Source organism: Apteryx rowi, unplaced genomic scaffold, assembly GCF_003343035.1.
Source record: "Apteryx rowi isolate R43461 unplaced genomic scaffold, aptRow1 scaffold_31, whole genome shotgun sequence".
Lineage (NCBI taxonomy): Eukaryota > Metazoa > Chordata > Aves > Apterygiformes > Apterygidae > Apteryx > Apteryx rowi.
In genome coordinates this window covers 2,549,145-2,565,466 of record NW_020449530.1, presented here as the reverse complement: position 1 = coordinate 2,565,466, position 16,322 = coordinate 2,549,145, and the positions used below count along the sequence as shown (strand labels likewise).

Genomic DNA, 16,322 nt, shown 5'->3' with positions numbered 1-16,322 from the left:
TCATTGAAACAAGATTTGAGGACAAAAATCTGCATTCAGTATGTGCAAATAACAGTAAAGAAAAGTCAATCATGCAAGGCAGTATGGATCGGTTGATAACTGGGCCAGCTAAACCAAATGTAAAATTATTCACCTAGGAAAAAGGAATGCAGGAAATCCCCACAAAATGGGGGAGTGGTTGTTTAAAAAGCATCTGGGGATCATGGTGGAAAAAGGACACACAAGCTCCCACTGCAGTGCTGTGGTAATACAAGTTAAGGCTGGCCTTGGGTAGAGAAGGCAGACAATCTGCATAGAAGTCAGCTGAGGAGTTATCCCTTCTATAGCAATGGTGAGGTACAGTCCATCATTTTAAAAGGATGGTGAAAAACTGGAAATGGTGCAGAAAAGTGTCTCTAAAGAGTTTYAAAACCTGAAGGAAATGCTCTTATCAAAGATAACTAAATCACTCAATTTTTTTATCTTATCAAAAGAAAGACAGATTTGACTTTACTGAAGTGTAGAAGATGCTTTCCAGGGAGAAAATACCAATGGCTACAGGCTTTTTAATCTAGCAGAGAAAGCCATAATGGTGGGAAGGTGAAGCCAGACAAATTCAGACTGCAATTTAGCCACTGGTTTCTAACAGAGAGTGAGAAACCACAGTGGAGAGCTCAGGGCTGGATGCCTTTCTGGAATGACATTTTTGCCAAACATAGGTTACTGGGCTCATGAAGAACTGTCTACATGAAATGTAAAGGTCTGCAATAAACTGCACAGACTAGACAATATAATGATCTCTTCCAGCCTGAAACTTTACGGGTCTGTGAATTAGGCTCAGTTTGAAAACGGAAAATATAATACAGGGAGAAGTGTCATATTTAAGGGGCATTTGGAAGAAATAGCATTTCAGAGGAAATGACAGACTATCATTTTGACTGAGGAATTACCAGCCACACATCTTGCCAGAAATCCACCGCAGTCCTTAATGGCCCAGTGTGCTTTCAGAGGCTCACTGGCTTTAAAACACCACAAAGGTCTGCTGCATCCTTTAACCTCTGCTGGCTGGAAAGAGAGTCAAGCCAGCATTGCACTTACCGTCTCGTTCTTCTTACTGAAGACTGGCATAGCCACTGTTGTCATGAGCAACAGACTTTGAGCTTGAGATGCAAAGAGCTGCCACAAAACAACAAACAGTGTGTTAACAAATGCAATATTGCAGCTAACACGATCAAGAGGCACTGGAATTCCCAAGGACCCCAGATGTTGAGTACAATTAGACACCTCCTCGCCTCCCACACCCCTCTAAAAACAGATGGCAGCACTTTGCAATACTCTGTATCCAAGACAATCATAGGACGGATGCTTGCTAGTGTGGGGTGATGAGGCTGGGATGAAAGCCAGTGAAATGTGTTGAAGCAAGAGACGTTAAAGAGCTGTTTTAATGAAGTGACAGGAACCTGTAAAAGTGGTGGCACAATTTATGCCCACCACGCAATGGGAGCAGACATAGGCACTTATGCAACATGTGTAAAAACCACCAACGCATGGTGCACGGAATTAAGAAAAACAACACAAACATGAGCAAAATCACAGACAATACATATCATCTATATTGCAAACACATGAATAGCATGAATGAGAAACACCACAGGCAAATGTTTAAAAGCCACAAATATACACAGAGCCTACTTATATATACTTGTTACTCAGGCATCCAAGCATAGCAGAGATAGAGGCAAAATCACGATACAAACAGGTGCAAATGGTAAGCTGTCTCTACAGGGGATACAGGACATGCACAGGTAAGGGGGTAACAGAGGCTCCCAATACTTCAGAAGACCGATACTCTGAAAACACACAAGAAAGGAAGTAAAAGAAGTAAGACATGCACAGGAGTCTACCAAACTTGCCTAGCTATAGAAAGCTGATGATAATCCTTTGATGCCAGGAACATTTTCCCACCATCTTTCATTTGGTCAGGTAAGCAGCAAGGCAAAAAATGACCTTGTGTCTCTGTTACTGTACAAGTTAGGAGCCATAGAGGAGTCAGGCAATAATCTATGCAGTTGCTTGATGGAGATTAGAGCCTGGTATCTTGAGTTACTGGGTTGTACACTTCTTTGTGGAAACTTCCCATTCGTAGCAACACTAGCGCTAACACACAGCAAATAAACCTCACCAGCACTCACTGGGCATATGGAAAAAGAGATCCAGTGAACTAACCTACTGCACAACACACACACCCCTACCCACTCTGAACCAACAGCACAGCACAGCTCTCCAGTACATCCAGCATTTCCTCTTCTCTTCTTGACAACATAATAGGGCTCCCTCAGTGCTGTAATCTCTACCCCCCTCCAGATGTACAAGCCAGCTGTGGCTGCGCGCTAGCATTGACACACCAACTGGCACAAAAAAAACAACATGCTCACAAAACGTAGGGGTGCAGTTACCTCCTCAGATTGTGGTAGCTAGTGAGAGACATGGATGAACAGACGAATGAATACATGAATGGAGGAATGAATCAAAGATGGGAGAGGCAGGACTGGAGGGAGAGAATGGAAAGCCAAGAAAAGAGGCAAAAAAAGAGATGCAGCAAGAAAGTGCAACAGGAGAAACCCTGCTGCAGCCTTGGGAAGTGTGACACCAAACACAAGTGCCAGGTATAGCATGCTTACTATTGAAAAAAAACTTGCTGGGTACGTAGGGCCTTTTCTGGAGGTTTTGCTTAGCACCCTCAAATATCACATCCCCAGCTCTCCCTTGGCACAGTCCCTGCAGCAGAAAGCATCCTCATATCACATCACAAAGCTGGTATGCCATGGCTGCATCCTCAGCATTCAGCACAGAGGTGCGGACCAGTCTCTTCCCATGAGCATAATACCTGTGCACTGTGATAGTGCAAGCCAGGCAGGCTTGTGGGTATTTCTTGGGGTTCAGCATGGCATCAGCATAGAGTGATACCATGTGCGACCTGGACTTCGTGTTTCCTGCCACAAAGCTTAGCTCAGAACTGCTAGTTTTATTCCAACTCACAGTGAGTTCAAGTTTCTTGCCATGAATCTTAAATCCGAAAACTGTGGGTTCCCCCCGGCTCCTTCGGGGCTGTGGCAGACATCCTAAAACTGCTGCTGGCCAGACCTGGGCTAGAAACTTCAGTCCCGCAGTGGGATTCAGTTCAGGAAATCATGTATGGAAACATTTTTACTGTTTTAAAAAGATTTTTTCCCTAGAAAGCAGAAAAAAATGATGGCATTTTTTTCTGGAACAGGAGAATCTGACTTCTGGTCAGCTCTGGATCTCACAATTATGCCAGACACTTCTTTGTGGTGAAGACTGCAGTGCAGGAAAAAGCTTTATCTGCCTGAAGGCACAGAGAGTCCCAAAGGTAGAACTGTATCTTTCTCTTTCTGCAAAGTAAACAGGGATGAAGAAGATGACTGAGGAAAGTCATCTATTTGGTGAACTGCAGGGGAAGGCTCTTTCAGTGATGATCTAATCCTTTGTCCTTCCCTTCGCTCCTTTGGATTTCAAAGCTGCCTTGGCAACACAACACCATAATAACACCTGCTTATGGTCCAAATGTGTCAGCTCTTCCCTTGGGGCAGGCCTGAGAGAAAGCAAGTGGCATTGGGAGTCTTGATGTACAGTCCTTTGTTTCCCTCCCAGTAAGTGTGCTATGTCCTTTACCCACAGGATTGAGCACAGAGCCACTGCGGTGACATTACATCTTGCCAGCGCAAGCAACAGAAGAGTGAGCCTGCCTCTCAAACTGAGATCTGAGTGACAAGCAGCATGCAGCTGGTCACTGGGCTGGAGGAAATGAATCTCCATGACCCATATTCTGAGCTGTAAATAATCTTTCCTATGACTAATCCTTGAGAAGGTAGCTTCCTTTCACAGAAGTACTACTTAAGTCATGCTGTGTCTGTGTGATTAGTCCTGGGTTCCTGGGTCACTGCAGATTCTCAAGGAGACCTGAGTCTGCTTATACATCTCAACTCCAGGAGTGAGCAGAGAAATATTGTCTGTCTCAGCAGAGCCAGAGCCCAGTAATTTCTATCTCATGGCTTTATGTAGTTTTCAGAGCTTTATTTAGGCATATGTATATATACATAGGATATTTAGAAGGGAAGTCAGGACAAGTTAGATGCCTAAATTTACGAGCTGGACGTCTAACACCTTTGTCAATCTGGCCTGCAGCCCCTATTTGCTGACTAAAGACTTGTGCTGTAGGTCCTTACCGCACTGTCCATGTAGGCCTCAGTCCAAATAATGTCGTGATCATGGCTGATGACCATGGGACGGCTGAGCACATGCAGGTACTCCATCACATTCTCCTGGACATCTGCCAGCGTGGATATCTGAGTGTAGTAGCCTTTGTGGAGAAACAGAGGTGGAGTCACTCTTCTAACACCCCTTCCATATTTATAAATGAATGTTCATGCAAAGTTAGAAAACTGAATGTCAAAGGCTATATCTACCCAAACAGCTTAGTCTGCTCTTTACAAAAAATGCCTTTACATGCCTTGCGTGGACAAGTCTTTGTCTTGTTGAAAACTAGAATTTCAAAGCATTGGCTCTGTTCTCAAAATCCCGGTCCAATGCTCAAGACCAAAGAGTCTTGGTATAACCAGAATCACGCTAAGCAGATGTAAAATGTTGCTTTGAGTCTTAAGCAAAAACATCACCAAATCAGGCTGCCTTCAGTCCTGGAGGCCAAACATAAGCAAACAAACTATTCCACCAGGCTACTCACTTATCCTGTTCAATTTTATATACAGCCTAAACTCCCAACTTCTTTTCCAGAGTTTTTCCAGCTGATCTGATAAGTTATGTGATGTGGAAGCAAATTTGGTGTGCTTGAAAACAAGGAGCACAAGAGCTATATAATATGTCTATACAGAAGAACCAAAATCAAGGAGCTTTCTTCAGAGCTCAAGTTTGGTAGGTGAGAAGCCTAGTGCAAAGAGAGTATTTTTGGTCTTTGCTTGGTTGTTCAGAAGAATCCATTCTCCTATTTTATGATAAACTAACAGCACAATTAACTCCCTGTCACTAATCTTGAAGCTGAATATGCAATCCAAAATCCAGGCTTTTGTCTCATCTAATAAAAAATAAAAATGTTACATGTGATTCATGGTGCTAACAGATGACTGTTTGAACCTTGAACATCCCCACTCACAGACATTCTGCATGCCAGGCATTCTTTTCTGTCAATTATTTTCAGTAGCAAATGTACCAATGCATTTCACAGTCTGCTGGAGACACTGCTCAGACAGAAAAAGAGCCAACATACCTAGCTAGTCAATCCCCAACTTCAGACTCCCCACCCCCCCCTTTCTTTCCCTCTTTAAGAGTGATTATGATTTTGCAAGCATTGCTGGTTTCTGGCCTTCTCCAGATGTACTGAGATCAAGTCATGCCCAAACATGACTCTTTGACTCAAGAGGGGAAAGACTTGTATTCCCCTCTTCCTTCCCCCTTGTGAACTCTGATTGATAGGGCTAAATGCACTTTTTAAGCAGCCCCAAATGCATAGGGATCACTCATCTACTCTGAATGGATTGTCCCATTCATGCCATTTCATGCCAGCTACAATGAATATTGGTTTTGGGGCAGGAGTGACAAGCCATTCTGTTATCCCAGTGAAACCAATGGCACACAAAGAATTTGGCCAGAGTCTAGGGGTTAATCTGCAGATCTTGTGAAAAATGCTGCAAAATCTTTAAAGAAGAGGTGTTTGTTTCACATCTCAGCCAAAAGACATCAGGTTTAGTGACAGAGGTTTAGACAGATTGTCAAAAGTCAGCCACTGGGACTGAATAAGCACAGGGACTTAGGCGGACTGCAGCCAGCATGAATCTCGGGCACAGTGTCCCTTGGCACTGTGACAAGAAAATGTGGTGGTTCATCACTGAGGACTTGTGTTACCTGGACACAGGCACACTTCATGTGGACTAGCAGGCTCTGCTTTTTTCCTAGGAGGCCTTCCAACTAAGGGCTCAGTGGGCCCCAGTTAGGGGCCCACCCCCTCAGTGGGAAAGCCATAGAGGGGTTGCAGTCAACGTGTGATGTGTGTGATTGGCACTGGGGAGCCATTCCTATACTGCACCTTTGTTGTTGCAGGCGATCCATTTCACGTTGGGGGCAAAAGTGACCTCCCGTCCAATGAGGTAAGTGAAAACCCGGACCTGGCAACAAGAACACAATGTTAACCTAATTAAGTTGTAATGTGCTACCAAATCCAAACGGCTGAAGTTTAACATCCCATTATATACTGGTGTGAATGCCTACTTGAGGTGCAGAGCAATAGCTAAAGCAACCTTTTGCCTTCACATGGAGACAGGAGTGTCTTTATTTTGTATTTTATGGGCTGGAACTTTATTATCAATTACAATAAGCCCAGAAAGCCAAGTAGCACTCAGGATCATCTGAATAAGAAGGTAGTGTGAATTCTATTAGATTTTATGATAGCAGCTCTGCCAGGCACTTGCCAAGCACATGCAGAGAGGTTTATAGCTCACAGAAATCCTTTACCTAGGGGAACAGCTGGCCACATGAATCATTTGAAGAAAACTTCACCATTTCTCTTGTGTTTGACCAATAGCAATTAAGTGAATCCTGAAATAAACAGCTTTAACAGCACCATGCTCTGGTCTCTCTGTAGGCTGCTTCTCTCTCTTTGTGCATTGCCTTTAGCTGGGATGAGGTAAACAAATAAATCATAAGGGTTTAAGATGAGCCATGGTCTATTCCACTTTCACAGTCTGCTCTGCTAGCACAAGTCTGTAGTCTCAGACCTTAGAGTAAATAGGGCTGCAAGGTACCTAGAGAGGTCATCTGAGTCATTTCCCTGTCCACTGTCGGGACCAGTCATAGCTGAACCACTCCCAAACAGGATCAGTCGTGGATGGGATTAAAATTCTTTGTAGAGGTGTTTATTATTTAAAAATACTCAGTTCAGTCTTTATCATTGTATCAGGAGAAAATTTTGATCGTCCACAGCTTTGGAAAAAGATGTGTATGAGAAAAAGTCTGCATTGACCTGCAGATATCCATTTGTGATCCTATCAGGTCTAAAATCACCCCAGCGGACTCCTGTCTGGCTGCTCTGTGTTGTGTTTGCAGCAGGATGCATGCGGATATTGGAAGATGTGACTGCTCAGCTCTGCCTGGCATCCTGACTCACGCTCTTCTATTTCTGCTATGGCAGGGTAGCACCTTTCCTCACCCTTTCTATTTATCACTTCCCAGACAAACCTTTCGATCTGGCCAGTTGTATTTTTCAAACACAGCTTCATAATCCTCCACTGCTCCATCTGTGATCAGCATGATGGCTTGGTTACACAAGCCTCCTTGACCAGCATCTCTGAACTAAAAAGAGAGAGGAACAGCATTAGTTGTCTCAGCAACTGATTCTGTGTAATTACAGCATGTTTATTCATGATGGACCAGATCCTGACTCCTCATGCAAATCTTACACTATCTGCAGGAAGAGTTCTGCTTAAAGAAGGACTGTGTTTGTATGCTGCATATAATTTTTTTGTTTATACAGCCCTTCCTAACACAGGTGGTCACACATGCTTTATAGAAGTAAAATAACGAGAAGAAAATAAGTGCTGTGGAGAAAGGGTGAGACTTCCTGCTGCCTCACAGCTTGCACAGTTGCATTCATTTATGCAAAGTGACTATAGACTGACCATAAACACTGCCATTCTGATTTGACAGCAATTTCTGTCACTTCATATGGCAGGAAATGTGAGAGGAGGGGGAATCAGACTCATTATTTCAGGCAAAATCTATCAATCTGCCAAATAAAGAGTAGAGAAAGGCAGGAACACATGAAAAAAAAAAAAAGGCTACTGTCATCGGAGCTGAAATAGGTTATGGATGTGCCAAATAGAAAGGCCATATGCTGCAATGACAGAGGACCTGTTATCTGTGAATAAGCAATATTTAAGGTAGAGTAGAATTATGCTAGGACTCTGGTACAAACATCAATATTCTGTTTCCAAAACACACACAGAGAGGTGTTGAAAAGGTGTGTTCTTACAGGCAAGCCAGAACCTGACTGTTTAGCCAGGAAGACCAGTCTTTGAAAGTTGCTTATCTAATGCTCCTGAAGGCAATGCCATTTGCCTCTTATGCCCTCACGTGCAGCAGCTCTAGAGAACTAAGTGCTTTATGGACTACCATCATAGGTGTTGAACTAGCAGTCACCAGAGAAAGTAGCAAAGACAGGCTTTGCTCACATCACAGAGCAAAAACAAGCAGCTATTTTGCTGCACCTCCTAGCTCAATGTCAACATGCACTTCTTCTCTTGCACAGCATCTCTCTGCTTTTATGCTTAACCTGATCCACAAAGGAGGCTTACAGAAACTGATACAGATTAAAAATATGGAAGGAGGAAGATATGACAGCTCCACACAAGAGATTAATGAGAGGCAATGGCATGAGATAGTGAGTGTGTAGGAGACTAATTTGAGGGTGACTAAGGTTGTATCAGACACAGCAGTGACTTTAAATTGTAGAAGGGCAGCTGTATCTTAGAAATTAGGAAAAGTAGTAAGATTAATTAAGTAAAATAAAAGCAAGCACTGGGCGGGAGAACAGAGTGCAGGGTGTGGACTGGGACTTGTTAGGTGTTTTAAGTTTCAGTTCACAAGTCCCTTCCAGTTTGGTAATGCCATCTTAGGACAGAAGACAAATGCCTTTACTGATATGGATCCCCCTGCAGATTAACATCATGACCATCGATACCAGCCAAGTCCATACTCTATCACTTCTGCAGTAGGATTTCCCCAGTCATTTTACCACTCTTACCATCTCCTCTTCATAAAATTACCAGGTTCAGTGCCAAAATCACCATTTATGTCTGCAGTCCTGCCTCCTTCAAAATTATTCTTAATACCACTGAAATACATGTTACTCTACTGCAATGAGATTGGATTCAATAGCTTCTGAACAACCACCACTAGGACCACATGTATGACTCCTTCCCTCATGATTTCATAATAATCCCATTATTTGCATTACTGACCAGAACCAGGAGTGATGATCTGACATGAGAGAGAAGCAGGTTTAGCAGGGTCTCTGCTTCATTCCTAACTAGCTGTTCCTCCGGCAAGTCTTCCATGAGGGTTAATAAAACAGAGTGAGATCGCTGGACTTGCTCATCTTCTTTCCTACCACCAAAGCAGCACATTCAGAGGGGAGACTAGCTGTACCTCTGCTGCTGTGGTCATGCCAACACAGCAGTGGCATCTCCCATGTCTTCCTCCATGTGGTCCACAAGGTCTGACTTTACCAGTGGTTGTTTAGAAAACGGAGAAGATGCATATAAAGAGAAGAGAGGTCTGGAGAGTTTCTACACCTTATCCCATGGAAAAACCATCAGTATCACCCACACAGTTGTCAGAGCCCCGGGAGGTGTTGAAGCACACACACCACATGCCCAGCAAGGAGACTCAAGGTGGAGGCTGAGGGTGAAGGCGCGCAATAGGAACAAGCAAGGGATACTCTTAAGTGCAAATGAAAGGCAAAAGGTAGTTGACAGCCATGTGGGATCCTGCTGCAGACCACCAGATAGGAAAAAGACAAGGAGTCTCAGGTGAGCTATACCTAGGACAGGTATCAACTGTGTCCAGATCACTGGAGAGAACGACTAGTGAGACTGTCCATTACAGAGGCATAGGGCCACACTGGTGTGGGAGATGCTGTCAGAATCACGTTCAGATTGCAGATATGTGAACCTTAAAATTACAAAAGCAGCTTATTCCAGTCTGATGCAATCTACAACACATTTTGTTTAGGTGATTATTAAATTAACACTTAACTGAAGTCACCCGCCATTTCATCAAACTGTTTAAGACATCTCTTCATGTAGGTTACTTCAGACCTCATAATACTGAGATACTGAGAAATTAAATACAATATCGCAACCAGCAATCTCCTAATTATAGGAGTAGACAGTATTTTCAACAGGGAAAATGAGATCATCAGTATCATAGAAGTAGTGACTAAAAGGCATATTTAGAAAACAAATGAGTAAGAGGCAATCCTTGATTCTTAGGTCCTTTCATAACTGGCTGCAACAATGATCTGAGAGTATCCAAAGACCTTTTCACAGGCAGCTCTGTGTATAATTCTTTGCTCTGCCTGAAAGAAGGTGAGGAGCAAGATGGTCACAGACACGTCTGAAGAGGTGTGTGCTAGAGCTGCAGCGAATGGATGAGGCACTGAGCTATGCACTCTCCTCCATAGCTTTGGTCATGTTGCCAGGACTGACAGGCATGATCTAATTCATTCAAGGTCATATTCTCCTGCACTCCCTCATTTGTTCATTGCCTTTTACTTTGCAGTTATAGTCTGGCACAGAGTCACTGGGGAGGCAAGAGGAACATCAGCACAGCTCAGTGGCGCGTGCGCGCACTGACTAATGAGATACACATCTGGCCAGATGAACAAGCAGCCCCATCTCCTCCTGCCCCACTCACGCTGCAGCTGGATGCAGCCCTGCCTGTAATGCAGCACCCTCCACCCCTGGCCTCCAGAATTAGGAGAAATTCAAACTTAGTAGAGTGTCCCCTGAGGAGAAAATTAAGAGTAGAGAAAGAAACAGAAAGCCAATGATGAAGAAATGAGAGACAGAATTAAGTAAAATAGCATAAGCTGGCAAATAGGAAACCCTGAGTTTTGTGTATCCTGAAAAATATGCTACAAAATCCAGGTCCACAAAGATGTGAACAAGATCAAGGAGAAAATTTATAAACATTCAGATAAGAAGCAAGAAAGGGAGTAAARAGAGTACATGGCCAGATGATAATCAACAGAGGTCTGACGCTTTATGGCCTCTGTGCTTCATCATCAAAAGGCCAATATTGTCATGGCTGGCTGGATACACGCTGAAGTGCTAAGAAACAAAGAAAGGAAGGAATTACAGGCAGGATCATAAAGTGGTATGGTTAAAGAAGGTGGTAATTGAATGTATTCAAGTAAACTGTGCTCATCAGGAAGGGAAAGAACTGCCAAAGGTGTTGCTGAACTGCAGAATCACAGAATGGTTGGGGTCTGACGGCACCTCTGGGAATCGTCTGGTCCAATCCCCTGCTCAAGTAGGATCACTAGAGCAGGCTGTCCAGCACCGTGACCAGTTAGGTTCTGAAAATCTCCAAGGATGGAGACTCCACAACCTCTCTGGGCAACCTGCTCCAGTGTTTAACCACCCCCACAGTAAAGAGGTGTTTTCTTGCTTTCAAGTTTCAGTTTGTGCCCATTGCCTCTTGTCCTGTCACTGGGCACCACTGGGAAGAGTCTGGCCCCTACTTGCCTCATGGTCTGAGGCCTGACTGAGACTGTATGAGATACCAAAGGATGGGAGGGAATCAACAGAAAATGTTTTACAAGAAGGGAAAAACCTAGATGAGTAAATTGACCTTAAACATCTAGCACATTCCTAGAAAAATTAGTAACACAGCTTTCTTGTGAGTGCACAAAGGGAATGCTTTCCCACACAGGTATGACACAAGATGGCACAAACTCCTTTGACTTCTTACATCAGCAGATGGGTTTATTCTTTACATGGCGTCAGTTCTGCTCAAGTTGCACAGAATTTTATATCTCACTGAAAGCCAATTTAGTACCAGTTTCACCATTTTCCCAAAACATTCCCCCACCATTTTGGAGTGACCTATTCATAATTAACCTCATAAATTATGTCACTTGTGTTCAGCAGTGAGCCAAGGTAACATTACAACAGCTTGGTGTTAAGAGGAAAGATCATTCTAAGGTGGCCTCAGAGAATAGAACTTGGGATCTTTTTCCCTCCACAGTCAAAAAAAATCAGTTTTTAAAATACATGTTTACTCTGAGTAGATCCTGAGAAAGCAGGACCCATAACAGTGAGATTTTGTAATGCCTAATCCTAAGAGATTCATATGTAACAAATATATGAACATATATATGGCTCTCAGGATTAGGGGTGTGTGAGTGTGTTTGCATATATATATGCGCATACACACACATATAAGGCATATCTACCAAAATATATAAATATCCTTACAATTGGTTTACACTGGAAAACATAATCACAGGCTGAAATACAGAACAGGAGACTGAATACTGGCTGGGAAGGAGCACTGCAGAGGCAGATCAGCTGGATATGAATTAACAATGTGACAGTGTCTAAAGAAAGCTAACTGATGTCTTAGGTTGTGTTAAGAGGACTATTGTGTGTAAAACAAGAAAGGTAATTATTCTGCTCTGCTTAGCACTTGATAGCCCTCAGCTGCAGCACTTACAAACTGTTGGGAGCATAGTGTTTCAGAGAAGGCAGGAAACTGGAAGCAGCTGAGAGCAGAGCAGTGGCCAGAACAAAGGGTTATAAATCCTGCAGGAAAAAAGGATGAGAGAACAAGACCTGCTCTGCTTGTTGAAACAAAGAGAAGAGAAGGTAGCAGTGAGGTAGAATAAAACTTGAAAATAAGAAAGGAACTGAAAGATAGCACTTGATGCTTGAGAGTTTTGAAGTACTTTATAAATGCCTGTTTAACACCCTGGTTTCCCTGTGATGCAAATTTGATTGAAACTACTCAGTATGTGGCTAAATTGAAATAGACAGTTTAAGTGGCTTATCCAGCATGGCAGAGAATGGCAGGGGAAGCTCTGGCTAACTGTTCTCCTGAAGCTTTACCGTAAATTGTATCACAGATTAAAATACGCCCTGTCCACCCCAGAACATAATGGCAAAACACAAATATGGTGAGAAGTCGTGCTCTTCTTCAACCCCTCTGCTACTCATACCTCATTGAGTAGGTTGCTGTCAGGCTATTAATTCTATGAGCAATTGGACTAGGAACAAATTACCAAGGAAATTTTGCAGTTGCTTTCATTATAGATACTATTACTGGTTGTCTATTGTAATCAGCAATGTCTGTTTCATCAGTGTGATGTAGCAATTTTCATTTTTCTTCTCTTRCATATTGCATAACAGGATAGTCTGTGAGGAACAGGCACAATTACAAGCTGAGAATGGGAATTTTGTCTGATGGGAAGGGGGTTGCTATTTCCCAGGTTCCCCCTTCTCCCTCCTGCCCTCCAGCTTGGCTGCACACCTTAGCTGTGAGACTGCAGCAGCACCATCTCAGATTTGTTTCAGGACTCTCTGATGCAAACCCTTTCCCTCCTCTATTATTGATATTGATCTGACAAGCTCTAAGATTTCAGAGAGTCCTTAAAACATGTGCACACTTGGAGGTGCTGTTTTGCCTGGAGGAGGCTGGCTGTGGTACTTGCAGAGCCGGGGGTCCTCCAGCTGATGGTATGGAGGCACTCTCCAGCTGAGCCCTTTCCAGGAAGTTCACAGTTTTGGGAAGGCTGCTGCAGAGTAAAGGGGGTGTTTCTACAGTGTTGTGCCTGTGTATATCCAGTCCCTGGGGCTGCTGCATGTGTTCTGAGACGTGATCTCAGTCTCTCCTAAATGTCATCAGTGAGACTGAAATCCTGGGATGATACTGTGAAGTGAGTGAGGAGATCCTGCAGCCTTCTGCTGTGCATGCAGCCTTTCCATCATGGCTGACTGCAAAAAAGCCTCCCAGCTGATGGCTTCAGCAACCTTGGGTTTAGGCCCAGTTTGCTAAAGATGAGACAGCCATGGTCCATGCTCTGGTGGATGGGCTCCCTTCTGTCACACTGTAAGAAGGCTGCAACTAGCATTACTGGGAAAGGAAAGCTGGGTAGAGGAGGTGCATGTCCATAGCTCAGTTCCACCCCCCCCCCCCAAACGAATTTATGAAAGTTTGTTTCATGGACTTTCATACTACCATGAAATGGGCAACAGTACCCTTCTGCTTGCTCAGGAGCTTTTGCAGTTCTACCTGAGTGACCACACCTAATTCTTTAATCATGTCAATATAGATGCAGCAGAGATTTCTGGTGCTGCTCTCTGCACTGCTCCTGATTTTGTCTGCTTGAACCATATTTGTCAGAGGTCCTGCAGCCAGCAGAGACAGCATGGTGGTTTCCAGGAATCACATCAACTGGGTGAGTGATTCAGCACCTGAGTGCACCCTGAGCCAGCAGCTTCCAAGGTGTAAAGAGGAGAAATTTGACACTAGGAGTCACCTAGAGCACAGTCACCTTTCCTCACCTGCAGATGTCCAAAGCAAGGATGCTGAAATGTCTGAGTCAGTTTCGTTATCACCCCAAATCTGAGGAGAAGGTAAGACAGGAGGGAAGTAGCATCTCACCTTCTGAGTAAATAATGTTAGGAGGTTTTATCACCACTGGGTGCTGTAGCATCTAGTAGCAATCTCACCACTTTGTTGACCTTATTAGATAAGGCAGGATCAACAAGGATCAAGATAAGTGATTTCTACTTACATTGTTCACTGAGTTTTGGATGCTGAGTAGAGAGGAAAAACATTTTCTGTCTGCCAAAGAGGAGCTGCTTCTCTGTTACTGCAGTGTACTTATGTTAATCCACTGAGCTGAATGCACATAAGTATCTTTTCTGGAGGTATTTTTGTGCTGACTACATCAGATGAAGACTTTTTTCCTCAGTCTCCGCTTTCTGCCACATACCTTCCATTTCCCATGGGCATGCCTGGCTCAAGGTACACAGGGTTTTATAATGATCCTGCCTTCTGGAGGCTTGAGGATTGCCTGGTCTAGTGGGTCAGATTGCCAGAAGTCCATGGGTGGGCCATGCTTGCCAGAAAGGAGACGTGAGGTCTCCTCAGTCAGTGGAGACAAACCAGTTTTGATGTCTATGCTGGGCACAGCCAGTTGCTGTTTCAGCTGGGGCAAACAGGGCTTCTTTAGGCCTACGCTCCCTTCTTCCTGGGACCTTCAAAGTTATGCTGGCTGAGAGAGTCTGCCTCTTTAATCCGTTGTCATTGTAGATAACCAGTGCTACATTAGATATTAAGAAATAGATTCTCTGTTTAAATATTCTGATTTATAGGACTCAGGTCTATATAGGCTCTGAATCTTTTAAAGGTAAAATTAGTTTTGTTATGAAAATGCAAAGTTATATTTAGATGAATCTAGCAGACATCTAGTGTGTGTAATGGATTCTAGCTTTATACCATTACTGCTTCCCTGATCTCTTGAGTCACTATCTTCCCCCAAAGATACTGAATCATTACTGCTAGGAGTGCTGCCATCTTATTACTACAGTGACAATGCTACGCTACTATTCTCAGATTGCCATTAAATTCATTATGGCTGTTTAAGCTGACAAGACAGCTCAGCTACTGCCATCACGGAGTACAATTCTGATCATACTTGCACTAGGATAAGTCAGGAACAACTTACCATAGCCAGTGAATTTAAACTTAGTTTGCAAAACAATTAAGAGCAGAGAATCTTTCCCAGGACATCAACACTTCTGGTACTTTTGGCATCAATGCCATCATTATAGCTGCTAACATCATACTGTGTACTTATTTCTTTCAGCAAAGGCATTGACATCTACACGCCTACCCCACTGTAGATGGTGCAAAAAGGTGGTTGTGGGGTTCAGCTGAGTTCTTGATCCTTTTCGTTTTAACATTCCTTAAGAAACAGAGTTCACATAAGCCAGTCGTTCACATAAGGCAATGAAACATTTACAAATCTTATCACAGGACATGAAGACACTGACTTTGATTAATTGCCCTGTACCTGTGGTTTCTTCTGTATGAAGAACCCTGATCTGCAGAAGAGTAATATTCAAATAAATCTGAAGCCTGAGAAAAATCTTTCATGTCTTCATCATAACCTACTTACTGAGGCTCGCTAATAACGTTACATAAGTAATATAATTCTGATCATAAGATCAGAATTATTGCCTTGAACTTATCAGTTACATTTTATTGCCACCATCAATAATCAGGGTATCTCTATCCCCATGCTATCAGCAGTATTCACACTGATGAATGCAGTGCTCTCCCGCGCAGGTGCCATCCCCTCAGACCCAGGCTGGGGTCTGCATTGTTAGCAGCAGGAGTTGCAGTGCACTCCTCGAGAGCAGCTTGGGCCAATGCCAGGCTGTGGGCTCATTAAGGAAACACAAGGCAATAGCCTGACCAACTTCTGCCAAATTACCCCTGATTATTCCTGGTGCATGCAAGAGCAGATCCCAGTCCCTATAACTCTCACAGAAAACATGAGACTGACCGCAGGAGAAAATAAAAACTTCCCTCCCATTTAAAGTCCATGAAGATCTCGAGTCCCATGCTCCTGCCCCGAGGCTCGCTGCCCATCCCTGCCCATGCTGCTGCCCTCCATGGCAGCAATCAGCTGCCCCAAGGCATCATGCACAAACTGGGGCATCTCTGAAACCAGTTTGCCCCTG

The 16,322-nt window shown here is 43.6% G+C and overlaps 1 protein-coding gene across 1 annotated transcript in view; it reads right to left on the bottom strand.

The window, feature by feature from the left end:
- CACNA2D4 (calcium voltage-gated channel auxiliary subunit alpha2delta 4) overlaps window positions 1-16,322 on the bottom strand; it is a 135,960-nt gene that overhangs the window by 95,949 nt on the left and 23,689 nt on the right. The window contains exons 11-14 of the mRNA XM_026070344.1: window positions 7,246-7,359; window positions 6,098-6,176; window positions 4,227-4,360; window positions 1,078-1,155 (exon numbers count right to left, since the gene is read on the bottom strand). Of these exons, the coding sequence (XP_025926129.1) occupies window positions 1,078-1,155; window positions 4,227-4,360; window positions 6,098-6,176; window positions 7,246-7,359 (405 nt within the window). The remainder of the gene's footprint in view (window positions 1-1,077; window positions 1,156-4,226; window positions 4,361-6,097; window positions 6,177-7,245; window positions 7,360-16,322) is intronic.